This window comes from Pipistrellus hanaki (genome assembly GCF_964339955.1).
Source record: "Pipistrellus hanaki genome assembly, chromosome: 6".
Lineage (NCBI taxonomy): Eukaryota > Metazoa > Chordata > Mammalia > Chiroptera > Vespertilionidae > Pipistrellus > Pipistrellus hanaki.
Window position 1 is genome coordinate 14,093,684 of NC_140508.1, and position 27,646 is coordinate 14,121,329.

The 27,646-nt window shown below is 41.8% G+C and overlaps 1 protein-coding gene across 1 annotated transcript in view; it reads right to left on the reverse strand.

The window, feature by feature from the left end:
• The window catches only part of SLC9A8 (solute carrier family 9 member A8), a 70,304-nt gene that overhangs the window by 29,542 nt on the left and 13,116 nt on the right, over positions 1–27,646 (reverse strand). Inside the window, 6 exon segments of the mRNA XM_084887135.1 lie at positions 3,659–3,802; positions 8,932–9,006; positions 9,008–9,009; positions 10,009–10,110; positions 14,740–14,823; positions 20,928–20,986. Coding sequence (XP_084743261.1) covers positions 3,659–3,802; positions 8,932–9,006; positions 9,008–9,009; positions 10,009–10,110; positions 14,740–14,823; positions 20,928–20,986 — 466 coding nt within the window.

Consider the following 27,646-nt stretch of genomic DNA (forward strand, 5'->3'; position numbering starts at 1 on the left):
TCACCAAATGCTGAGGGTGGATGACCAACCTGGAGCGGGTCTGGAGAACCAGCGAGGCAGGACATGGCTCAGTCAGTGACTCCTACCCGAGCCTGTGTCCCAGTAGTGGTGAGGTGGAGGCTGGAGACTACATATGCATGTGGCCCACAGAGGCAGTTTGGGGAACTGTCATCATAGGTGATCTTGACCTTCAAAAGCACCTTTTCCCGGAAGAACCTTTGGCTACTTATAATGAATGACTGCAGCATTTCTCATTTTAAAAAGAAAGTTATCTCCTAATCTTTGGCCCTTTTGTGGCAAAGAAACATGGGAAAGCTCAGAAAAGGTCCTACTTTAGACAGATTCTTTAAAAAAATTAGAAACAAAGCCATTGAGTTTAGCTCATAATGTATAAAAATAACTCATGATGTCATCTCCAATTTGGGCAAAATTCTTTATCAGAAATATTCAATATGTGCAGCCAGAATCCTATATAATAAAGAGCTAATATGCTAACGGTTGTGATGCCCTCATGCCATGACGGCCATTCAGCAGGAGGCTGTGTGCACAGCAGGGCGGAGCTGTCCTGTTGCTCCAGAGACGGGGTGGAAGGGGGAGGCACCGGGAGGAGGCGGGACCATCCCGTGGTGGGGAGGGCCGGGGTAAGAGCCCATAGCACCCCCTCACCAGTCCTTCACCACCCATTGCTCACACTCAGCGCGCCTGCCGCCCATCTGCCAGGGAAGGAGAGCGGCGCTGGAAACCCTGCAGCAGCAGGAGGCTTCCACCTCTCCTCCGGTGCCACGACAGGGCGGAGCCATCATGTTGCTCTGGAGAAGGGGCGGGAGTGGGGACATGCCTGGAGGAGGCAGGACCAGCCCGAGGTGACTTGTGGGATCAAGGGGTGGGGCTTGAAGCAACTGGAGAAGGCTGGAGGGATTGGGGGCAGGGCCAAGTGCACTTGAGCTCTGGGTGGAGAGGTGGGGTGTCAAAGTGGGGTGGTGGGCAGGGCGCATGTGGATGGGCGGGGCCACTCGATTTCAGGCGCTGGGTTACTACCGTGTTTCCCCAAAAATAAGACGTCCTCCGAAAATAAGACCTAGCGCATGGAAAAATAAGACATCCCCTGAAAATAAGACCTAGTGCAACTTTAGGAGAAAAAATTAATATAAGACACTGTCTTATTTTCGGGGAACAGGGTAATATGAGATAAAAGTGAAAACCCAGAGCTAAGAAGCTTTCAGGGTAGATCTTAAATAAGAAAAATATATTATCATCAGATTTCTTAAAGGTCTTATAGCATGATGTGTGAGAATTTCCTAATGAAGCTATAGAAATTTTTACCAAGAGAAATGTAAAAAAGGCAGTAATAGGGAATTGGTCAAATAGGTCATAGTAAATCCATAGAAAGGAATATTCTGTAACCAGTAAAATGATGTTGTAGAAGATTATTTTATCAACCCTGTTCAATGGAAAAGCTGTAGTATAGTATATAAGATATAAGTTCATAAAAATAAAACATATGTAGCCTGGCTGGTGTGACTCAGTGATTGAGCGTCGACCTGTGAACCATGATTCCTGGTCAGGGCACATGCCTAGGTTGTGGGCTCGATCCCCAGTGTGGGGTGTGCAGGAGACAATTGATCAATGATTCTCTCTTATCATTGATATTTATATATATGTATCTCTCTCCCTTTTCCTTCCTCTCTGAAATAAATAAAAATATATATAAAAAATAAAATGTAGATAACCTTTGGTAAGTTCTTCCTACAAAGTAGGCTAAAAACAGGGCAAACACGAAACAATAATAGGGGCAGGAGTAGAAGAGGAAAGGGTCTCACATTAATTGACATAGATGCTTTTCACATGGCATCATACTTAACTATTCAATCCTCAAATCCAATCGTAGGTGGAGGCTTTATCACCCTCACTTGAGTACGGAGAAACCTGTGGCTCAGAGAGGTGGAAGAGTCAACCCAGGACCACACAGCTATCAGTGGCACCTGTCAGACTGGAGCCCAGGTCAGCCTGACTCCAAAGTTGGGACTCTTCCCATTATAAAACATCCTTTAGTGCAATGTCAGAATTTCTAATGTAGTCTATAAGAAAGCTTTTAAGAAAATGCTGCCGAAGCCGGTTTGGCTCAGTGGTAGAGCGTCGGTCTGCGGACTGAAGGGTCCCAGATTTGATTCCGGTCAAGGGCATGTACATTGGTTGCGGGCACGTCCCCGGTAGGGGTTGTGCAAGAGGCAGCTGGTCGATGTTTCTCTCTCATCGACATTTCTAGCTCTCTCTCTCCCTTCCTCTCTGTAAAAAATCAATAAAATATAAAAAAATAAAGAACCATTAACCTGTTAACCGAGCGGGATGTATAAATACGTCAAAAGTAAACAATATTGGGAACGGGTAGGACGTATGAATACGTCCTGGAAATATATGTTGCGCCCTGAGAGGGACGGTATATATTTTTTGTAATCTTTATAACTGTTTGTGAAATTTATAAATTTTTAATTCGATGTTTCCATTTTTTTGTTGGTATTCTTTTCTATTTTTTTTGTAATTTTGCATTTTCCTTTGTGCTTTATATATAAATAAATGAAAAAAAAAATATAATCATTTATTTTAATTAAGTATAAATAAAAAATAATAATATGAAATTACATCCTCCAAGAGTGACGTACTGACACGTCCTAGTGAAAGAGTACGCGCCCATTACAGGTTGCGTAATTAAAAAGGGAACTCCCCGGTTAACAGGTTAAAAAAAAAATGCTAACTACCACAGAGTGTTAGGCTCAGTAAGGAACCTTGTGACAAAGGAAATAAGACAGAATTCAGGTCGTGAAATTCTATTCTCTAACAGAACACTGGCTGGCTCCTAAAATTCTCATGGTTCAGCTATGACACACTGCGCAGGGTTCTTTTCTCCTTGGACTGTTGGTGCCTTTTCTGTTTTCTGGCAAAACTGCTTGGGTCTCCAGCTCACGCATGCTAATGAATGCCACAAAATGCAGAGGTCAAGGAAACAGCCCTACATCAAATAAACACATTTGAAACGATCTTGAATTCATTTCCTTTTCCCAATGATGTGATGACTCCCCTTTAATGTCTCAGATACTATCAACAAGGGCAGTAATACCAATGAACATTTGAAACAGATCTTTCCAAAGTCGCTTTCACCCAACAGCATCTTCCGAAGGGATGTCTGTTAGCATCACTACCTTCTGTGATGGCTGTGAAGAGGAAGGTGACCTGCAACAACTCTGAAGCGGAAGAGGAAGGACTGTCTATGTTGTCTGCAACAATGCAGTCCCAACTCTCATCCCTCAACCGGCTGCTCTATCATCGTTAAACCTAAGTTCTTAGGGCTCATCCCAGACCAGTCACCAACTTAGAAGCTCTGAGGGTGGGACCTGGGAATGCTACATTTAATAACATCCCCAGTGGTGCAGATGAGAAGCTGCACTCAAAACTGCTGCTAAGAAGTAGGTCATAAAAGGGGGATCACTCTAGACCTTGACAGCATCCCTGAGGCACATCAGGGCTTGTCAGGACAGAAAGATGGAGAAGCAGGTGAACTGATCACCCAGAGGACAAGCAACTGCACACACAGCTGCATGGAAACATCTGTCCCTGTGTTCCTGGGACCTTTAGTTCTGTCCCTTGGAGAGAGCACACTTACTTGGTCAAGACGATGGAGACTGCATCGTTGAGAATACTCTCTCCAAAAACCAGCATGTTGAGCACCGGGTCTATGTGGAGAGCATTGAAAATGGCGATAGTAGCCACTGGATCGACAGCAGAAATTAGGGAGCCAAATGCAAAACTGTAAAGAAGAGAACAGAAAGGGCAAACTCTGAGACACTCATCACTTGGTCCACCTGTTAAAGCATTAAAGCCGGGGAGTGTATCTGATATGACAAATGCACACGCTATCGCTGAAGTAATGACAGAGGATGCGCTCCTTTTCCCTGTGCTATCTGTGAACTGACATTGTGGGTGGAGCAGAGAAGTGCCCACTCTAAGAGTTGTTAGGAATGGCCTGGTTTCCCACTATATGTACTAACACTTTGACCAGTGATGGATGGAAGACTTTTGCTTAAACGCATTAAAGTTCCCAGACTTTTTGGTCAGAGCAGTTGGAACCATGATAGCTCAGGGGCCTCCCCCAAATGACCCACGGGCTCCTGGGTCTGACCTCTATTTTGCCTCTTGCCACCATCTGTGACCAACCCTGGCCTCCACTCATATTTGTAACATCTAAAAAAATGCTAAGAGCTGAAACCGGTTTGGCTCAATGGATAGAGCATCGGTTTGGGGACTGCAAGGTCCCGGGTTCGATTCCGGTCAAGGGCATGTACCTTGGTTGCAGGCATATCCCCAGTAGGGGGTGTGCAAGAGGCAGCTGATCGATGACTCTTTCTCATCGATGTTCCTAACTCTCTATCTCTCTCCCTTCCTCTCTGTACAAAATCAATAAAATATATTAAAAAATAATAATAAAATTAAATTTTAAAATGCTAAGAGCCAGCAGCAACTCTAGGTGCTCCAGAGGATGGGCGGCTTGGCTGGCAGGCACTGGCCCCAGAGCTGCCTCCCACCAGGCCAGCGGCTCTCATCGACAGGACCCATGAAGGTCTCGTTTCCTCCAACAAATATGTATGAATGGTCAAATGTCATTCAGGCACTGAAGGTAATAATAGCAGCAAACCTTTCTGTGGCACTTGCCATATCCCAGGCACTTTACATATAGTAACTTTACATATAGTAACTCAGTAATTTACATATAGTAACTTTACATATAGTAACTCACTTTACATATAGTAACTCAGTAATTCGCCATGTGAGACGGCTCCTTTACTGCCCAAATCACATAGGAGAAAACTGAGGGACTGTGATGTTAAGGAACTGGTCCAAGGTGGGTCAGTGAACAAGGATTCAAACACAGGGTATCTGGCTCACAGTGGCTGCCCCTCGCCACACCACTAGATACAGAAATATCCAGAGACAGACCAATTCAGAAGCGGCATGTTTTACACAGGAAACCAGGGTAATGAGAGAAGAGTAACCTGGCAGGGGCCAGGGGTGGGGGGACAGTTAGACTGGGTGGTCAGGAAAGGCCTCTGAAGAAATGACATCTGAATAAGGACCTGAGCAAGAAGGAGATGGCGAGTCCAAGATCTGGGGCAGTGGCACCAGCAAGCTACCTCTGAAGTGGGGCTCACTTGGTTGCCTGAGAAACATAAAGGCAAGCGTGGCAGCTGTACAGTGAGGGTGAGGGTGAGGGCGAGTGGCAGGAGATGGTAGAGGGTGGCCAGGGAGATCACCCCATGGGGCCTCGTGGGCCACCTAAGGCGTCTGGGTGACTCGTTCTCTCAGCAGTTTGTCTGTTTTCTACCTCAGTGTTCCTGAAGCCTCCTATTCGCTCACACTGCTATGCCCGGCACTGCCTTCTTTCTACTCCAGCAGAATGGTCAGCCTGCTCCTTCCGTAACACAGGCAAAACACGCAGCCCCAATGTGACAGCCCTGCATGAGGGATGTGAGCCAGAGACTGTCCACCTCTCCTTCCCCCTCACCAGCCGGCAGTCTGTGAGGGATGAGGTAGCCACACGGCTCTGACTACTCCACCATCAGCAGCAACCCTGACTGGTCACTGGACTCGGGCTCAGGGAGAGGGGTGCTGGCGGGGAAGATGCTCGGCTGCCTTCCCAGGTACAGTTCTGATTTCCTGGGTGCTCCCTGTGAGTTTGACTCGAGTGAATTCTATCAGGAGAGCCTGCTCACCTCAAGGAGAGCCTCTGGATGCCAAGCTGAGGGCCAGACCCAAAAGATGGGCTCAGCTCAGAGCCAGTTCCCAGACTTTCTGTCCTCACAGAAGCTGTCGCATGTCTTATGATCACATGTCCTGGGACCTTACCTGTCTCTCGCCTTCAGTGAGTGCCAGGGTGAGTACTGTGTTTAGTCATGGGTATATTCCTAGGAGTGGCACTGAGCATGGCTCAGAGAGGTTTGTGGAGAGTGGCTGGGTGGGAGGGATAGGTAATGCCACCAAACAACTGCCCTGTCTGGTTGGCAGCTGGCCTTGAAGCCCTTGTGCTGCAAACCAGGCTCAGACCTTCTCATCTCTCTTCTTCTATCCCCACTCTCATCACCCTTGCTGACATCGCAGGGGCCTTGAAGGAAGAATGTCTAAAAAGTGTATTCTGAAGTGGTGGGTAGGGGGGGGAGTTTTGGGAGCCTCTGGTGGGTTGTGTGCTGTGTGCTGACTTTGCTAGGCTCAGCTGGCCCCTCCCTCCACCCTTTAGTGTCATGCAGCAGAGCAGACGGGCATGGCTCTTCCTCCTGAACGCCCATGCACCCTGGTTTGGGTAATAGCACCCCAATTTTCCTTTTGGGGAGCCAACTCCCCTACTCTCCCTTCATTCATGTAGTTGGTTGGGCTCTAGGAGTGGATAGGGGACCCAGGCTTGGTGAACAAGGGCCATCAACAGGCATTTTACCACATCATGGGGAATTAGGTTGGCCCTTTGGCAGGGATGGCTGAAGGGTGATGTGAGCCCAGAGCCATCAGTGTAGCCACATGGAGTAAATGTGCCCAAGGATAAAGTGGATCAGGGACTAGCTGAGCTGAGACAGCAGAGAAGAGATTCCTGACATTGTGATGGTCTTGTGGGTGTCCACTGTATAATGTCCACCTTTGCTGTATGTTCCTAATAAAGGATTGGGGGAAATGCTTTGAATAAATTATGTAACACATTTAGCTTTGGTTAGGAATCTAAATTGGGGCAGAGCTTTCCGACAGTGACTATGAAAAGTCTGAACTATGAACTGCCTGAGTCATCAAGAGGCCTGAATCTAAGGGGTCATGTGACCTTGCCATCAGTTACTCCATTTCACATCTTCATGACCCAGTTTTTTAAAAAGATCAGAAGCTAGAAGTTCAACTAAAAGTGTGTTTTCTTGACTCCATCATTTCAAAGGATAGCAACATCAAAAACCAGAAAGGAAATGGTGTAGGACGGTGAAGTAATTCAGGGTCATTGAAGAGTAAAGTATCTCTCCAGCAGAAATATCACTAAAATAGAGTTTAACAAAGTTTTAGATTTAATGTTTTCTCTAGTGCAGAGGTCTGTGGGTCCCATGTTTGACTCTCATGGTATTTTAAAGAAACGAATAAATTGTCAACATTTGAAAAGCAGAAAATTCCCTATTAATATCTAAAAGTCTGGCCTCTTTTGAAAAAAAAAAAAACTTTAAAAATATATTTTTATTGATTTCAGAGAGGAAGGGAGAGGGAGAGAGAGGTAGAAAGAACAATGATGAGAAAGAATCATTGATTGGCTGCCTCCTGCATGCCCAACACTGGGGACTGAGCCTGCAACCCCAGCATATGCCCTAACTGGGAATTGAACCGTGACCTCCTACTTCATAGGACGATGCCCAAAGAGAGCTACCCCAGCAGGGTGAAAACAATTTTGCAATATCTAGTAACTCTGGGCCCATAATGGTGATTATTAAGAGGAGCTGAGAAGTGGCTGTTCCTTTCAGACAAGGGCATGCTCTCTGGTTCCCCGTCGCCACCTGGCCAGCGTCCCCTGTGGCATGCTCTGCCAGGCCCTGCAGCCATGTGGGTCTGCAATGTGGCTAACTTTTCCAGAACACTCCCCAGCGGTGTGACGGTCACTTTCCACAGGAAACAAAGTGTCTGCACCCAGAGGAAGAAACTCTCCCTGGCTGTTATTCTGCTTGTCTAAGGAACAATTCTCTTACTCCTCTCCCCTGACCATCCCAATCATCTGCCCAATTCAATTTTATGAGAATTTACCAATAATTTTCTGTGTCTCTAACCAGTTGCCCCCAAACAGGTTGAAGGACAGAACACTGGACCTCTTCCTTTATTTGGATTGGACTTGGGGCATTTCATTTCGCTGGCAACATACCTATAAAATGCAGGGCACCGGTTCTGTTTTATTTCCAGTTCTTTATGGAACAGGAATGTGACTTTTGCTACTTGTTTGTATATCAAAACTATCCTACAACCAAAGCTCTAAAATGTATGTCCCCGGGAGAAAAGAGATTGGACTTAATGTTATCAGAGGCACACTGCCCATGAAAAGGGCTCCGAGATTCTAGTCCCCACGGTGCTGCTAAAGGCTGAGAGCTCTGGCTGACCGGATGGAGGGCCTCGGGCTGAGAGCTCCCGCTTCCGAGCTCCCCAGCTGTGCCACAGGACGGACCAAGTGCTGTGGACGCAGAAACAGCGCAGGGCTGCATCCTCACTGGACTTTCAGAGCGGGGAAACCAAGCTGAACTCTGCTTGTGCACTTTTTCAGCACTAGATCTGGCACCATCTGAGAGACAGCTGCCTAGCTGGCCTCTTGCTAAGCTAATAATGGAAATTCCTGGACTGGGCTCCGAGGCAGCAGCTCTGAGAGCTCACTGGAGTAATTTCAGGAGGAGGAGGACATGCGCAATAGAGCCCTTAGCCCCATCTGCTCCCCCAATGGACACCCACCCAATTTAATGGAAATTCAGAGCAAAAAGATTAACACCTCACTCCCCACTTCATCGCTAATAAATCAAAGAGAAGACAACTTCTATTGTGGCCATTGAAAAGATATAAATCCAGGTGAAGAGCATTCTTAACAATAAAACAGTGGTGTAGCATGTGGTGTGTGTGTGTTTGGGGGGCAGTTAACTCATGAGTTATTCCTTCCAGAGCTCAAACTAAATTAATCGTTTCAATCAGCAATGTTCTGACTAGCGATCTTCAACATTTCCTCGATTATTTTTGATTAATTCCAGGGACCCGAATTAATTCCGAATAGATTCTATAGAGAAATCATCAGCAAAACAAAGAGAGAAAAAGAACAGAGAGGTACCACACCCAGGAAGTAATATGGAGAGCACTTTTCAAAAGCAGTCACACAGTGTTAGAGTATGGAAGATTTACCTGTCTGTCATGTTGAGTTTAGAGATTACATCAGCCTGTAAAATAAAGCACACAAACACACAGACACAAAAAAATCCCCTGGAGAACAGCCAAGAAGATTAAAATGTCCATTAGTGCTTTATCACAAGTGGATAAGGACATTCATCTTCAGTCCTCAAACCACTTGAACATTTTTAAAAAGTCCCAAGTTTTAGTTTAGACATGCGTCCGATTATCATACAACAGAAGTATGGCAAAGAATGCTACGTTTTTCAAGCCAAATTCAGTACAGTTTTCTTCTCTAAGTTTATTACCATTTGGTACTAGAAGCTGGGCAATGAAGAAGGTTGCAGGACAGACATTTATTCTGGTGCCACTGAGGCAGCAGTGAAGGTGAAATCGGATGGAATGGGCTTTAGCCTATAGCCATCAGAGGAAACAAGCACATCTGATACAAATACAGCTGTTGCCCTTGAACTTTACAGAACCAGGGCAGGTAAACTTCCTGCCACTGACCATAAAAGAGAAGAACTGACCTGCACAAATGTGCATAATGCAAAACCACAGATACTACCTTCCTCAGTGGGTCTGATTTGAATGAATTCAAATAATTTGAACCCCAAACACCCAATTGATGATACTGGGAACTGGTTTAGCAATGGTGGAAAATCCAGAGTGTATAACTCTACAGATGGATGAGTTAGAATTGAGTGAACATATTCAGAATCATCTGTAATTTTTGAAACACAAATATACCTAACAACACAACTGATATTGTTATAATCTGAAGATCTTGGTGGTATCTAGTCTGCTTTATTTTTAGGAATTCCAAAGTAAGACAATATTGGTTTGCTAGTAAGAGCAAACAAATACTTTTGAGGATTATGGGAAAAATTCACTCAACTTCAGACATTGAGGACACTGAGTTGAAACACAGTTTAACATGACTTTACTGTGCCTCATATAAGTCTGGATTTCCCTCCAGTGGAGCATTTACCTCGAATGTGAAACCCAGGCCCCATGAGGTGTCTACCCCACCTCCCTGCACTAGCTCTAAGAATGTAAGATTTTCAAAAATGTCCAGATGGTTTTTCTTACCTGACCCAGAAAATAAATTCCTCCACCTACTACAAAAGCAGAAATTGCTGTACCAAAAACAGAAAACAAGATGATGGAACCAATATTTTGAAAGAAGTTACCCTGTTTGAAAGAGCAGAAATGAGAGAAATGGTTAGAAAAAGTGGTCCAGCCAATGAAGGCCTGGCCCCCACACCTGGCCCTCCTGACATGCTTGATTCTCTGTGAAGGGCACCACCCCCCACCCCAATTGGCAAGCTGGGAACCTGGGAGTCTTCTCTCATGCCTACATCTCATACAGAGCCTGTGGCTTTTATGTTCCCCACGACATCCCATCTCCCTGCTTCTCTCCATCCTCATCTCCACCGCCCTTGCCCAAGCTGCCATCATCTCTCCCCAGGACCACTGTAATAGCTTCTAGCAACTCTCAACCATCCCTGGCTCCTTGCCTTCCAAGGGCTTCCAGAATGATCATTGCAAAAGACCAATCTGATTGTGCTACCTTCACTCTGACCCTCACTTCCACTCGAAATGCAGCTAACACCCAACCCAAACCTGGATGGTTTGACCCCCTGTGAAGACCTCTAACTCTCTCCCCTTTATTTTCTGGATGCCAGTCACACTGGTGGTTTTTTGTTCTTCAAATGTACTGTGCTTCCTGGGTTTGAACCACTCTTCCTTCCTCTTTGCTTGGTGAACTCTAATTACCCTAAGTTCTCAGAACACTCTTCCTGACGGAAGCCTTCTCAGATGAGTGTCTTTCCCGCTAGGCTGCAGACTCAACAGGGGCAATGACCACATCTGCTTTTGTACAATGTCACTGAAATAATGGTTGTCAGGTGCAAGATGCCCAGTTGAGTAGGTAACAGAGGAATCAATTGTGTTTCATGTCTGATCAAAGTTCAAAGTTTATACAATCATAACTTTTTGTTTAATTAAGAAAAGATACAGTACTATAAAGAATGTTAAAACAGTAGATTACACTATCAAAACCCCTTTTTGCTTTCTATTGAATAGGTCTTTTAAACAATTCTATTTCACTCTATCAATATCAAATGCAAATGTGACAGATAAAATATATTTCCATCTATACTCTATGGCAGTGTTTCCCAAACTTTTGACATATGTGTACCCCTTCTATAATTTTCGTAACGCTGAGTACCCCTCGTACTCATAAGAACGTAGAATTGGGCGCAGCTAAGCACAGTGCAGTGCATATCCCCACCAAACTCCGGTGCAAATCGTACCCCCACCAAACTCTTCCTGTACCCCTGGGGGTACGCGTACCACACTTTGGGAAACACTGCTCTATGGCATTTAAGAGAAAATATTTGAATTCAAGAGCATAGTAGCATCTTTTACATTTCCATAAAATTAAGAAAATTAGCTGTTTATTAGAATCCTGTGGACCCACTCAGGAGCAATACCAGGGAACACTGATGACCCCTTGTCTGTGAGTGTGGACAAGGGATCCTATCTTTTCGCTCAGGAACTGTCAAGCCATAGATAGCAGGGACTGACATTTTAAAGCTCACTTCAAAAGTGTGCTCAGCTTAACCCTGACAACTCACTAATCCTGTCTCCTTCAGGAAATTTCTTTACTTTATTCATTGTGATTTTGATTTGGTTGCCCATAATCTGGCATTCAATTACTTTGCTTGGCATATCAATCCTTAGTACACAGGAACTTTCAAATAACTCAAACACAATGATTTGTTTTTTTCTAAACAAAAGGCTTTCATCTATGAGTTTTTCTTTCCAAAAAGCTGCTTTACCTTATTTTAAAACTAGAGGCCCAGTGCATGAAATATGTGCACGGGTAGCATGCCTAGGCCTGGCTGGTGATCAGGGCTGATCTGTGGGATGACTAGCAGGGCAATGAGGTGGGGAAGAAGGGGGAGGGAGCTGTTGGCACCTGCCTTGGCTGACCTGGAGCCTGCGGGCTGGGGGCAGCTCCTGCATTAAGCGTCTTCCCCATGGTGGTCAGTGCTTGTCATAGCAACCAATTGGTTGATTTGCATATTAGGCTTTTATTATATAGGAGAAATTAAATTAAATCTTGGTCTGTTTATAGGGAGCTAATTCTGATAAATATACGTAGTTGGTTAATATTAATCTGGATATTGAAAATTTGCCCAAATACAAGTTATCACACTAGAAGAACTTCCCTTTGTTATACAAAGTAAATTTATCTGTTTCTGACATACTTATTGTTCTATTCTTTGTATGATATTCATAATTTAAAGAGCTAATACCTGACTACATAATGCATATCAACTTAGAGTAGTCTTACTGAATTTTTAATTCCAAGTCCAAATTTACATTAGCAAATATAGCAATATTAAATTAAAACATTCAGAGTTAACTTCCTATCTTTGGGGAAAGGTAAGAAGTAGACAGTTTCTGAATTCACATTTCCATATCACATTAGTCCCTTTCACATAAATTATCACATTCTCTGCTGGAAAGCCATCTTCAAAGAAATCATTATTATTTTTTTCTCAATTGGTTGATAAAATTATATAGGTTTCAGGTATACAATTCTCTAATACATTATCTGTATATTGTATTATGTGTTCACTATTCCAAGTCAAGAAATAATTTATTTAAAAAACTATTATTTTCCTCAAATTTTTAACAAGTTTATTTTCCTTCCCTCAAAAAATTAGAAAATAAAACTTTTCAAGCTCTAACATAGTAGTAATCAGTGTTATGTTTTTAAGTCAAAAATCAAATCTATTTCCTTAAATTTGTTTTGAAACATTTTCATACTCTGCTGATAGTTCTTTTAAGATTTATGAAATGAAAAAAATTAAGAATAAAAATATTGACCTTCAATTTCTCCTTGCTTGTTTTCTTTTTAACAATTACCTGATGTCAGTAATAGTTTATAAGACTTGGGAATTTTTTTTTTTTTTTTACATTAAACTTCCTTTTCACATTTTAGGTGGATAGATGTACAATAAAATAGTCTTGACTGGTTTTTCCCAGTGGTTAGAGCATCAGTTCATGAATCAAAGGGTCTTGGGTTCGATTCCTGATCTGGGTGTGTGTGCAGGAGGTAACCAATCAATGTATCTCTGATGTTGATGTTTCTCTCTCTCTCTCTCTCTTTCTCTCTCTTTCTCTTTCTCTGCTCCTTACCTCCCTCCCTTCCACTCTCTCTGAAAATTAATATTTAAAAAAATTATCTGGTAAGGATTAAATAATAATAACAATTTAAAAATTCAGAACTGAGCATCTTAGAATATTTTTGCTTTGGTACCCAGGTGAAAAATTAGAGATTAATTTGTATGTTTTAACCAAAAGTTTCTTGACAAATTTAACTCTTTATTATGTTATTGTTCATACTACTAGTAATATTAATATTAGTAATAATAAGTATTAATAATAAGAAACACTACAATTTATTTAATGTAATGGGTGGTGCTTTGCACATATTCTTTCATCTAGTGTAAATTTCTTCTTTTAAAAAAAAAATATTTTTACTGATTTCAGAGAGGACAGGAGAGGGAGAGATAGAAACATCAATGATGAAAGAGAATCATTAACTGGCTGCCTCCTGCACACCCCCTACTGGGGATTGAGACTGCAATCTGGGCATGTACCCTTGACTAAAATCGAACCCAGGACCCTTCAGTCTGCAGACTGATGCACTATCCACGGAGCCAAACCAGCTAGGGCTAGTGTAAATTTCAAAGCAACCTGAGAGGTAGGGTTTTGGTTTTGTTTTTTGTTTTGAATTTCTGCTGTACCCAAAAGCAATCCATAGGGGGCAGCATATGATTAGATCTAGGTCTCTGGCTCCAAAGCCCAGGCTCTTTCCTCTTTCCTCTTTCCAATGGTTAGCCAAATCTTAGTCCTTTCAACTTTCATAATTTTTTTTTTTTACCATACTCATAAAATAACCTTTTTATTACTAACATTTTAAGTTGAACCATGTATTTTAAAACTTAAATATATTTATCTTTAAAGAAAACTTACAGGCAAAGAAAAAAAAAAAACATGCACACACACAAAACTAGCTTAAAAGTGAGAAACTCCCGCCCAGGCAGAAAGAGTCCCACTGGAAGTTGGAGGACAGATCAGAAATTACAAGGCAAAGCAGGGAAGTGTGCAGGTGCCAGCGGGGCCCCTCTTAAGGGTGGAACCCGGAAGCCAAGGATGAGCAGAACAACTGTGGGAGTCGGGGAGTGTGTCTGAAGGAGTGAGAAGATGAGGCAGAATGATGGGGCTCCCACTATGAAGAGTAGCTGGACTGGGGAGCAGGGGGAAATGGGGAATGCGAGCTGGGAGTTGAGGCCCAGGGTAGGGTACTGAGAGGGGAGATACTGAAGGATGAGGAGCCTAAGGAGGAGAAGGACTCATGATGAGCTAAGAGAATCAAAAGGCCCAGGGTACATGTCCCTGTTCACCCAGGACACACTCCATCCTTTCAACATGTGCTAGTCTGTGTCCAACAAGAAGAGTCATTGTGCCACCCATGTACCACTTAATATCACTCTGGCCATCTTCCTAGGAAAATCTCCCTTCTATGGAATACCCTGGTTTAATAAGCCACACTGCCTGAAACCATGAAAGCAGCCCGCTGACCATGTCTCTCCTGTCCACAAGTCAGGCAGTCCAGTCCAGCTTCTACCCTGCACACCCATGATGAGTAACGGAGACACCACTGCTAAATCAACACCCACGCTTCTTACCAACACAGGAAGCCATCCAGACCAAAAACACTAATATGTGCCTAAGTCTTACCTTGTGTAGTGAATATCCTGACTCAAATATAATAGGTGGAAGCAATAGAAGGAAAAACATATTTGGACGAAACATTTCTTCTTCCTGTAAACATAAAACGGGTATTTTTAGAGGCATGGGATTTGTGTAATTAAGAACTAAATCCACCAATGAAGAGCCAAAGTAATTCTTCTCTCAGGTCTGGCCCAGTGAAAACACACCTGATAAAAACAACCAAGCAGGAGAACAGACAAGAAAACAAAAATAACAGCGCCCCCCCCCCCCCCCCCGCCACATATACCAAAAAAAAAAAGTGTATTTAACAGTGTAGGACAGCCCTAGCTGTTTGGCTCAGTGGATAGAGCGTCAGTCAGCCTGCGGACTGAAGGGTCCAGGGTTCGATTCTAGTCAAAGAAAATGCCTGGGGTGGGGGCTCAATTCCAGAAGCAGCTGATCAATGATTCCCTCTCATCATTGATGTTTCTATCTCTCTCTCGCTCCCCCTTCCTCTCTGAAATCAATACTAATATATAAATATATTAATATATATTAAAATATATTAATATATATATTAATATATTTTATTGATTTTTTACAGAGAGGAAGGAAGAGAGATTGAGAGCTAGAAACGTCGATGAGAGAGAAACATCAGCCAGCTGCCTCTTGCACACCCCTTACCAGGACATGCTCGCAACCAAGGTACATGCCCTTGACCGGAATCGAACCTGGGATCTCTCAGTCCGCAGACCGACGCTCTACCACTGAGCCAAACCGGTTTCGGCTAAAAAAAATTTTTTTTAAAGTAGGATAAGTGAGTTTAAAAGATGACAAGCAAAAGAAAAGGTAGAATGAATCGCTTCCAAACACACCATCGTATGCTTTTTATCCTTTACTAAGGAAAGAAAATGAATTTTAATGTAGAAAACTTTTCAATTCAAGCAGAACACTTTCAAAAACAAGTCCACAAATTGGAACCCTCCGGGATAAAGGCAGTGGTAAGACCTAAAACAATCCGCTGAGGAAGAGTAAACCCTGCACGTGTCTATGACAGCTCCGCCTTTTCTCTGTCTGTCACAGACAGCGCCGCCATTTTCCTAAATCTGACTAAGAGTCCCCTCCTGATGCCCTCACAACTTGATAGCTATGCCCCTCACTATGCTTCCAGATTCAAATATTAAGTGCAATTATGAAAGCTATTTCTAGATATTGCCATCTTTGGTAGAATGAAATAATAGGTGGATTTTCTATATTAATGTATTTCTCTAATTGTTGGTGAATTAGGGGAAAACACATATTGGTCTTCAATCCCAAAATGACTACATGTAATACACAGTCTATAAAATACTGCAAAATTAGGCCATTTTTTCATATGAAAATTTCTATGCCACAATCTTGACAGTCTGGTTTCTTGTCAAAATTCTCTATTCAAAAGAATAACTAAATGTATTCTTACAAATGTACAGCTGTTACCATAAAGACTAAAATAGCATTTAAGAAAGGCTTAAAATAGAAGCAAATGACTTCTGATTAAGTCTTAAAATAACTCCCTGTACAAGCTCATGACTCAGGCTGGGACCACGTGAAAAGAAACGGGCTGATCTCTGGGTCCGTGAGGCAACCAATTCTCGGGATCCGGGCAGTGGAGCCACCATACAGATTCTTTTGGAGTTTCAGAAACTAACCCTTCCCTGGGGAAAAGGAGACCCCACCTACAACGGATTTCATAGTGGCCTCCAGCCCCAATTCATGTTCACCTGGAACCTCAGAATCTGACCTCATTTGGAAATCAGGTCTTTGCAGATGGAATTAAGGGAAGAATCCTGATGAGGTCATTCTGGATTAGGATGAGTTCCAAACCCAATGACAGTGTTCTCATTAGGGACAGAAAAGGACATTCAGACACAGAAGGCCGTGTGAAGGTAGACTAAGGCAGAGACACAGCCAAGGAATGTCTGGGCCACCAGAAGCTGAAAGAGACAATGAAGGATTCTCCCTGGGAGCCTGAATTTGCTCCCTGAAGGCTCTGCCAACACCTTCATTTCAGATTTCTAGCCTCCAGAACAGGGGTCTTCAAACTACGGCCCGCGGGCCACATGCGGCCCGCAGAGGAGTCTGATCCGGCCCGCCAGGTTTTTTGGGCAGTGAGCGCAGCCGAGGTGTTACAGTAGGAATTAGTAGTTCATATAGTCCGGCCCTCCAGCTCTCTGAGGGACCGTGATCTGGCCCCCACTTTAAAAAGTTTGAGGACCCCTGCTCCAGAACAATGAGAGAATAATCTCAGTTGTTTTAAGTCAGCCAGTTTGTGGCACTTTGTTACAGCAGCCACAGGAAATGCATTCATCACTTTACGGTGAATGGTGCTTCAGAAAGGTCCCTGGCTCCTTTTGGCAACACCTCTCCCCAAAACAGTCAGATGGTTTTCGGTGGCACTTGGGAAGTGTGTGTGTCAAATACCGCTGACCCTGCACACTGAGAAAGTCAGCCCTTTTGGATTCTTTTCAATCCCAGTTAAGTCAAAGCCATCTCAGGCTGGTGCAACAGTGAGAACGGCTCTCTCGTGTGCTGACCTCTCTCTGACAGGCTTGACTTTAGAGACTTTTTTTTTTAATATATTTTATTGATTTTCTTACAGAGAGGAAGGGAGAGAGAGAGAGCTAGAAACGTTGATGAGAGAGAAACACCGACCAGCTGCCTCTTGCACACCCCCTACCAGGGATGTGCCCGCAACCAAGTACATGCCCTTGACTGGAATCGAACCTGGGACCTTTCAGTCTGCAGACCAACACTCTACCACTGAGCCAAACCGGCTTCGGCTCCTTTTTTTTTTTTTTAAATCTTGTTTATTTAGAAAAATGAAATTGGTTTTCCACTTAAAACAGTACTATGATGTTTCCTTTAAAACAAAGTTCATTGCAGCATTATGTACAACAGCCAAAAGGTGGAAACAAACCAAGGGTCCATCAACAGATGAATAGATAAAGTATGGTATAAACCTACATGGAACATCATTCAGCCATAAAAAGAAAGGCAATTCTGATGTATGCTACAACATGGATGAACCTTAAAAATAACATGCTAAGTAAAATTAGTCAGACACAAAGGGCTAGATATTATATGATTTCATTTACATTTGGCAACTAGAATAGGTAAGTTCATAAAGACAGAAAGTATAATAGGGTTACTAAAAAAATAAATAAATAAATAAAAATAGAAAGTAGAAGGGCCCAGCCGTTGTGGTTCAGTGGTTGAGCATCAATCCATGAATCAGGTGGCCACAGTTCAACTTCAGGTCAGGACACAGGCCACGTTGTGGGCTCAATCCCCAGTAGGGGGCATGCAGGAGGCAGCTGATCAATGATTCTCTCTCATCATTGATGTTTCTATCTCTCTCTCCCTCTCCCTTCCCCTGTGAAATCAATTTTTAAAAATTATATATATACACACACACATATATTTATATAAAAGAAAATAGGGCTGAAAATAGGGTAGAAAAATGTATTTATTTAGTACATTTTATGTTATGTATATTTTACCACAATAAAGCTTTAAAAACTGCTACAAAAATGCATATAAATAAAAAAAATCAGCCGGGACCGGTTTGGCTCAGTGGATAGAGCGTTGGCCTGCGGACTGAAAGGTCCCAGGTTCGATTCCGGGCAAGGGCATGTACCTTGGTGGCGGGCACATCCCCATTGGGGGGTGTGCAAGAGGCAGCTGATCGATGATTCTCTCTCATCGATGTTTCTAACTCTCTATCTCTCTCTTCCTCTCTGTGAAAAATCAATAAAACATATATTTTTTAAAAAAATCAATTGATTTAGAGAAATATATTGAACATACGACAATACAGGTAGAATGCAGGCCCAGAGAGACAGCCTGAAAATAGAACTTCATGGAGAAAAAAAACCAAGCTCCTTGTTTTTCTTATCTCCAATTGCTCCCTGCAGCACCCAGATTCCAAACAGGTGTCCTGCTTCCTGCTTTGGCGTTACACAAACACTGGTCTTGCAGGAAGCCTGCCTTTAGCAGCCCCACTAGAAACCTTGCCCTTTTCTGAGGTCAAGCATTGGTTGCCTGGATGGCTCTGCAGGCACTTAATTCATCACCCAATTTTGGCTCACTTGTCTGTACTATTAAATGTATTACTAATATTTTAACTTGACACATCTGTAAAAATAAATCCACTAATACTGAAGCCTATAAAACTAAAAGTGCGAGATAACCTGCCCTCCTCTCCTCTCACTGCTCAGAGCAGGGGTCACAACTCAAAGGTTTCCAGGGGCCACATGGTGTTACCAGGGGAGCAGCTGCCCCTCGGTGCCTTGTATCCGCTGAGCAGAATGCAGGGTGCTGTTAAGAGAGCTGCATTTTCAAGAGAAGCTAGGAGTTCAGATTTTTATATAAAAACTCCAGGATTTTATATGAATTAATAATATTTAAATATAGAACAATTTTAAATTATTTTTAAATCAATTTAAATTTCGATCAACTGCTTTTAAATCAAGTGAAACAAAATGTGTTAGGTACAGTTCGGGCTCTGACAAGCCTAGGAGAAGAGAAAGGGTACCAGGCTGTGCCCACGGCCTAGGACGAGCCCCAGCAGGGATGGTTAAATCTAACAGTTGCAGGAGGCAGAGATACTATTCACAATGTGCTCCGGTGGGGCCTGCCTAGCCTCAGTTCAGCTGAGGGGGTTCTATACTATTAGAAGCTGAATATACACTTGAGAATTCATTTAAACATATAATATTTCCTGAATATTATGTATAACAATTTCAAATTGTGCTTCATACAATGGTCACATGGCTTGTTTTAGAAAGTTTATACACTACAGCAGCAATCGCCACTGGTGGTCCGTGAGGTCCGAAAGGTTGGTAGAGCTACCAACACTGTTTAATATTTAACACTTGTTAGAGCCCTGTCTACTCACTGAAGACCACTGGTGGTCCGTGAGGTCCGAAAGGTTGGCGACACTGCTCTATAGCTCAGCAGGCAGATTAACCCCAGGGGAGCTCAAATGTGATAAATTTTAATCATCCAATTCTTTAATATTTTGAAATGGACCTTATTTCCATTCACAAATTCAATTTTGTAACACACTTGTTAATTTCTCAATATGAATGCTCAAGTTTAAATTTAAATTCAATTTTCAATTAGTCCTTACGCCACAAGATGATGCTCACTCTCTAATGACCACTGTGCAAACACTAAGGCATGGACATCCACAGACTGAGGCCAGCATGGTGCCATGGAGAAAACAGAACATACAGGGCCAGAGGGTGTGGACACATGACTCAACTCAGCCACTTTCTAGTTCTGTGACATTGGACATATCCCGACTTCTCTGGGCATTATTTTCATCAACTGTAAAAAATGGAGTGATGATAATACTCAATCTACTTCCCATGGATATCGTGGGTCAGCATGAGCTATAGTTTGTAAAGCAATCTGTAAGCTCTCCTGTTTTATTATTCTCAGCCGTGAGAATAGAATAAATTGGAAACTACCAACATTGTTTAATATTTAACACTAGTTAGAGCCCTGTCTAGTGTGGTTCAATTGGTTGGAGTATACACCAAAAGGTGGCAGGTTCGATTCCCAGTCAGAGCATATACCCAGGTTTTGGGTTCGATCCCTGGTCGGGGCCTGTGAGGGAGGCAACTGATCGGTGTTTCTCTCTCTAAGGTTAAATAAATAAATAAAAGAATGCTAATTAGAGCCTTCCCTTAAGATTATAAAAATGTGCGTAAATAACATAACATTGAGGGCTCCATGTTAGCTTGAAACAGACATATGCTTTAAAAAAGCTAAGTTGTAGCCAAAACCGGTTTGGCTCAGCGGTAGAGCGTTGGTCTGCGGACTGAAAGGTCCCAGGTTCAATTCCGGTCAAGGGCATGTACGTTGGTTGCGGGCACATCCCCGGTAGGGGGTGTGCAAGAGGCAGCTGGTTGATGTTTCTCTCTCATCGAAGTTTCTAGCTCTCTATCTCTCTCCTTTCCTCTCTGTAAAAAATCAATAAAATATATTAAAAAAATATTTTCTAAAAAAGCTAAGTTGTAAAGGTATCAACCCTAATCTAATAGAATATTAAATAAATTAATGTGGTAGTATAAACTCCATTGATAAGAAAGCCACCATAACTATCAGTGTTGCTAAAATTAAAAACAACCAAAAAAACCCACCCATAATTATGTTAAAAATGAACCTACCTTCCAATTTGCCAGTTTTTTAAACTCTATAATTTTTATAACTGCTCCCATGAGAATACCTAGAAGAGAAAATGTAAGTTTAATATAAATTTAAGGTATGAGAAAGATTAGTCAGGTTTATTATTCTAGAGAAAATGAGTATTATTATGTCTCTAAGTGGCTTTTACAAATTTCTGCAAGTTCTATGTCTGAAAACACAAGAATGGAAATTAGTGTGAAGTTTTATGAGTTACATGAGCTTCTCACTTGCATCTCAGGCAAACATACTATCATGAAGTCTACAGACATCTCAGCTTTACAAAATAGGACCCGGGAACAGTTTGCCTGACACAGAAGATTTAACACCATTCATTTTTTTATATCCACCCATTTTCAATGAGAAATGGGAGAAATCTTACAAGCCAACTTTGCCTCTTAGTCCTACCATTTTCAAAACTGAACCCAAGATCACTTTCTCAGACTCAGATGGCAGCCCAATGAAGAGTCTTTAGTCAGAGATAAAACCAAATGCTGAAAATAAGTAAAAATTATCTGAAATTCCTGGAACAAAACAGACCATGTAAGTTCAGGCATGTTTCCATAAAGCTGACAGTTTCATTACTCTCTCATAAAATAATTCTCAAACAAACATCACGGGTACAATTTATGACTGCTGTGTTATTCACGAGGTAAATGATTCTCAACCCTGTTGGCTCATCAGACTCACCATGGAGCTTTTTATAAAATCGAGACACCAGAGCAGAACTCCAGACCCACTGAATCACAATCTCTGGTAGGGGGTGACACAAAGCAAGCCTGAAGACCACTGTCATAGACACTTAATGACAGACTCCCCTTTCCCCATCAAATACAGAAAACTGAAGAAAAAGACCTTGGGAGGGGTGAGGAGACAATAAGAGGACAAAGAAGTTTATTGAGAAAAGAAGCTGTACTGACACAAATTGTCATGGAGAAGGAGGGACTAGAGGTGAAGAGAGATGAGCAATTTTAACTTCATAAACCTCTATACTATTTGAATTGTTATATATTATTAAAGAGTAATAAAGTTACTTTGAAAGAGAGACCACGACAAAAGAAATCTGAACAATAAAGGGAACCGATGACCATATTTGCAGAACAGGAGCCCTCTCCAGCTAGAGTCCTCCAGTTGCTTCTTTTTCCTTCTCTCTTCAAATTGTCATACATTTTAAGGAGTTTTATACAAATTTTTGTCAAGTAACTAGTTCATTAATACTCTTAAAATGTATTAAAAAAACACAAAAAACCCCCCACAAAAGTCCCTTTTGATGAAATCCCACTCTCTCTCTTCCTGCCCCAAGGTAACCAACCATGGTGACAGGTTTGATGAATATTCTATCAGACCCTTCTCTATCCCCATATTTATATTTAAACATATAGTGTTGGTGTGTGTGTGTGTGTGTGTGTGTGTGTGTGTGTGTGTACACAAGGCACACCTATGTGTATTTATATAAAATTTATGATGCTGTAATGTATCTTTCTACTATTTGCTATTTTGCTCAGTGTTAAGTCTTGATCTATATGTAAAAATAGACCAGGGATCATGCAAAACTGCCTCATTCCTTTTAACAGTTCTACAGCTTAGCATAAAAATACCACAGGTTGAATAGATATTTCTGCAAAGGAGATACACAAATGGCCAACAAGTACATGAAAAGATGCTTAACAACATTCGTCATCAGGGAAATGCAAATCCAAACCACAAATACAAATAAAAAATACTTCTTCATACCCACTAGGATGGTTATAATTTTCAGAAACACAGAGAAACCAGAACCCTCATACATTGATGGTGAGAATGTAAAATGGTGCAATTGCTGTGGGAAACCAGTTTGGCAGTTCCTCCAAAAGTTAAACCGAGTTACCACAGGATTCAGGAATTCGATCAAGACAAGTGAAAGCATACTTTCCTACAGAAACTTGCATATGGATGTTCATTGACAGCATTATTCAAAATAGCCCAAAGGTGGATACAACCTAAATGTCTATCAAGTGATTTAAAAAAATGTGGTATTTCCGAACAATGTGATATTATCTGGCAATAAAAAGGAATGAAGCAGTAATTCATGGTGCAATGTGAATGAATCTTGAAAACATGCTAAGTGCAAGAAGCCAGACATAAAAGGCATATTTTATGATGCATTTAAATGAAATATCCAGAATAGGCAAATCTATAGAGTCAGAAATGATTGCCTAGGATTGAGGAGTAGGGCTTTGAGGGTAATAGCTAAAGGGTGTGAGGTTTCTTTATAGGATGATAAAAATGTTCTAACGTCAATTTTTAGAATAGTTGCACAATCCTGTACCTATACTAAAAACACTAAATTGTACAGTTAAAATGGGTAACTTGTATGGTATGTGAATTAAATTGCAATAAAATTGTTATAGGGGAAATAAGGGAAATGGAGAGTAACTGCAAATGGATAAAGGGTTTTTTTTTTGAAACGACAAAACTGTTCTGGACTTAGATGGTGGTGGTGTTTGCAACAACCCTGTGAATTGTACACTTGGAAACTGTGAAGTTTATGGTATGCGAGTTACATTTTAAATTTTTTTAAGTCACATTTTAAAAACTAATCCCCGGGGGAGAATCCAAGATGGCTGCTCAGGTAGGCAACCAGCCGCAGCCGCACACAACAATTTCAAAAAATACAACTAAAATATAAAATGGACATTACCCAGAACTACAGGAAAGTTGACTGACTGGAAATCCTACAACAAGAAGCAAGGAGAAAACCAGAAGGAAGCGCGGAGGAGCTGTAAAAGCCCAAGGTACGGAGACACGCGGCGCGGAGAGGACGGAGCCGGAGAGGAGGGAGGCCGAGTGCCTGGCTGGCGTTCCCAAGCGGGAAGCAGAGAAAAGCTCCGATTGTGCTGGGCCCAGCTCCAACTGCTCTGAACCCCAATTCTAGGCCAGACCCTGGGGACCCAGGCTCACCCATAGGGAGCTGGGCTGTAAGGCGGAACTCCAGGGAATGGCGAGAGGAGGTCCCGGAGGCGCACAGTGTGCGCAGAGAAGGGCCGGCCGGCTGTGCCGCGGGATTGCCCTGACGGGAAGGAGACAGGGGCTCCAGACTGCTCTGAACGCCACCTCCAACTCCACTTCCAACTGAACTGAACCCCAATACCGGGCTCATTGGGGGAGAGCATAGACAGTTTGGCAGCAGGCGAAAATCGAGGGCACCTTTCTCTCAGAGGCGCTTGCAACAAGTACTGAAGGACCCTGAGTCTCAGGAGTCGCATAGGGCGGGGCTGACGGAAGCCAAGGCTGTAGGCTCCACCCTGAAACCCCGCCCCATCAGGAAAGCTGCCTGCGAAAATGCCTAAACCAAATAGATCACAAACGAAAGAAATGGAGGACAAAAAGCGACTGGATATAGAGTTCAAAGCCACACTTATAAGGTTTTTCAAGAGACTCCTAGAAAAGGCCGATAAAATAAATGAGACCTATGAGGATATGAAAAGGGATCAACAAGAAATGATAAGGGATCAACAAGAAATAAAGAATACATTGTCTGAAATAAAAAATATTTTACAGAGTCCTAAAAACAGAATAGAAGATCGCAAGAATCAAGTCAAAGATTTGGAACATAAAGAGCCAGAAGACACTCCTCTGCAGAAGCTAGAAGGCAAGAGAATCCAGAAAATTGAAGATGATGTAAGAAACCTCTGGGACAACTTCAAACGATCCAACATTAGAATCATGGGGGTCCCAGAAGATGAAAGAGAGCAAGATATCGAAAACATACTGAAAGAAATAGTGACAGAAAACTTCCCCCACCTGGGGAAAGAATTGGACTTACAAGTCCAGGAAGCACACAGAACTCCAAATAAAAGGAATCCAAAGAGGACCACACCAAGACAAATCATAATTAAGATTCCAAGAGCAAAAGACAAAGAGAGAATATTAAAAGCAGCAAGAGCTAAGCAGGTAGTTACCTATAAAGGAGCACCTATACGATTGTCAGCTGATTTCTCAACAGAAACCATGCATGCCAGACGGGAATGGCAAGAAATATTCAAGGTGATGAATAGCAAGAACCTACAGCCAAAGATAATCTATCCAGCAAAGCTATCACTCAGATTCGAAGGTCAGATAAAGAGCTTCACTAATAAAAAAAAGCTAAAGGAGTTCATCACCACCAAACCAGAATTATATGAATTGCTGAAGGGGGTTCTTTCAGAAGAGAAAGTAAATAAAGATAAAAATTATGAACAACAAATACGTAACTATCAACAAGTGAATCTAAAAACCAAGGAAACTAAAAAAAAAAAAATCTGAGGAACAATATTAACTGTTGAATATAATAGAATCAGAGGTATGGAAGGGGAGCGAACTGATGATTCTTGGGGAAAAGGGGAGAGGGAGATGTGGGAAGAGACTGAACATAAATTGTGCACCTATGGATGAGGACAATGGGGGGTGGGGAAAGGACAGAGGGTGGGGTGAGAAGGGGGGGGGAAAGGAACATTTGTAATAATATGAACAATAAAAATTTATTTAAAAAAAATTCATATTTAACAAAAAAATAAAAATAAAAATAAATAAAAACTAATCCCCCAGTGATGACTGTCTCCAACTGTTTGCTATTGACAGTGGTGCTGCAATGAACATCCTGGTGCATGCCTCTTGTGTAACAGTGTTGTCCTAAGGCGGATTCAGAGACAATGAATGGCATGAGCTTTTTTTTATATCTGAAAATGTTGTCAAATTGTCCTCCAAAGTGGCAGTATGGCTTTTCACCAGAGCAATCCCCTCATCCTCACCAACCCTGGAAAATCATCAGACTAAACATTTCTGCCAATATGGGGGCAAGACACTACTTTAAAGTTTCAGTTTGCATTTGCAGTCAACCTGCCTTCAGTAATCATTCCTGAATACCAGGAAAGCTGAACCTCTTTTCATGGTTTCAGATTTCACTTTTAAAGCTAGTGTTTTTCTGCTCTACTAAAACCTCAACTTTTGTTTTCCTTTGTAAATGTACACCAAACTTTAATACCATGACTAACTCTTGTAATGACATATGAAACAGTAACATTTAAAAATAAAAAAATTATTCTATTGCCTAAACTTGTGTTTATATTCTTACTAGAGGCCCAGCACACAAAATTTGTGCATGGGTACAGTCCCTAGGCCTGCGATTACTACTAGTACTATTATTATAATTGCTTGAGTAATCCTTTTGAGAAGTCCTAGGACTAAACTATGGCACAGCATTAAATTGGAAAACTATTTCTCTACCTTTTGAGATTCAGGTCCAATGTGAGGAAAAATTAATTTTTACCACACAACGGGCCACCAGGTAGAAATAATACCCTAGATACAATTTTGAATATTCCTATCAGTAAAGAGAATTTGATCACGCACTTTCAAGTTACAACTGTGTATTATTATAAAACATTGCTACTATATTATATAATATACACAAAAAATAGAAATTGTAAAAAAGTGAGATTAAAATGAAATAGAAACATAAACCCTACTATTTTCTTTTGCCCCCAATGGATCTTCATGCATACACTCATTATGGACATTACTGAATTAAATAAAAAATCGGGAACAATAATGATTTGTTGAGACTCTTCTCCTAGGGTTTGTCATTGCAACTGATTTCTAATCCTCAAGAGAAGGTTGCAGGTAGGAAGGCTCAAAGAGTTTAAGAAGTTTGTCTGACAACTCAGGGCCATCACTACTGGCTCATGGGTACATTCTACTACCTCATGATACTGGTCTATCATGACCACAGTAAAATATCAGTGTTCTTGATAATTAACATTACAGGGAGAATGCTTAAAATGCATTAATTGTAATAATAGGTTATAAAACAGTACGTTGAACATGAGCCTAGTTCCCTTGAAGATTATACTAGTATATACACACACATATTTATTTGCACTGTGTTAAAAATAAACACCCAGACACACAGTACAGATAATTTTGAAAATCCAGTTGATTCTACTACTTATACCAAAGTAGATACTATTACAAAGATACTCTAAAAGACAGATGACCTGCCAGTAGGATGGGAATCAGTACCGTGGGGTTGTCTGTCTATCTATGTTCTGGGGGAAAGGCTGTTTAAACGTTTTGTTTTTAAAATAGCTTACTTCTTCAAAGGAATGGTATTCCTTACTAATATGAAGAGAACAGTGATATGGTGAAAGAGGAAATTTATAGAAATCAGCACCGATACAGCCAGTTTCAGAATGCAATTCTTTAACAACTTTTTACTTTTAAAATTTAGACTATCTCACCTGGCTGGCATGGCTCAGTAGTTGCACGTCGACCTATGAACCAGGAGGTCATGTTTTGATTCCTGGTCAGGGCACATGCTCAGGCTTCGGGGTTGATCCCCAGTGTGGGGCGTGCAGGAGGTAGCCAATCAATGATTCTCTCTTATCATTGATGTTTCTATCTCCCCCTCTCTTTTCCTCTCAGAAATAATAAAAATAATGTAGACTACCTCACTATTCTGGCATATCTGGAAGATTTAAATATAAAATACAGCTTAAAGATGATAAAATGCTGAGACAAGAAGATGACCATAAAACTAGGGAAGTCAAAGCAAGGCTCCAGGCAAAAGCAGAAAGCTATTACACACGAGGACACATTTAGCTAATGGCAGCAAAACAGCAACACGGACTTCTAAGAATAAATTATCACCTCCGATCTGTGTTTCCAGAAACATGGAGGCGAAAAG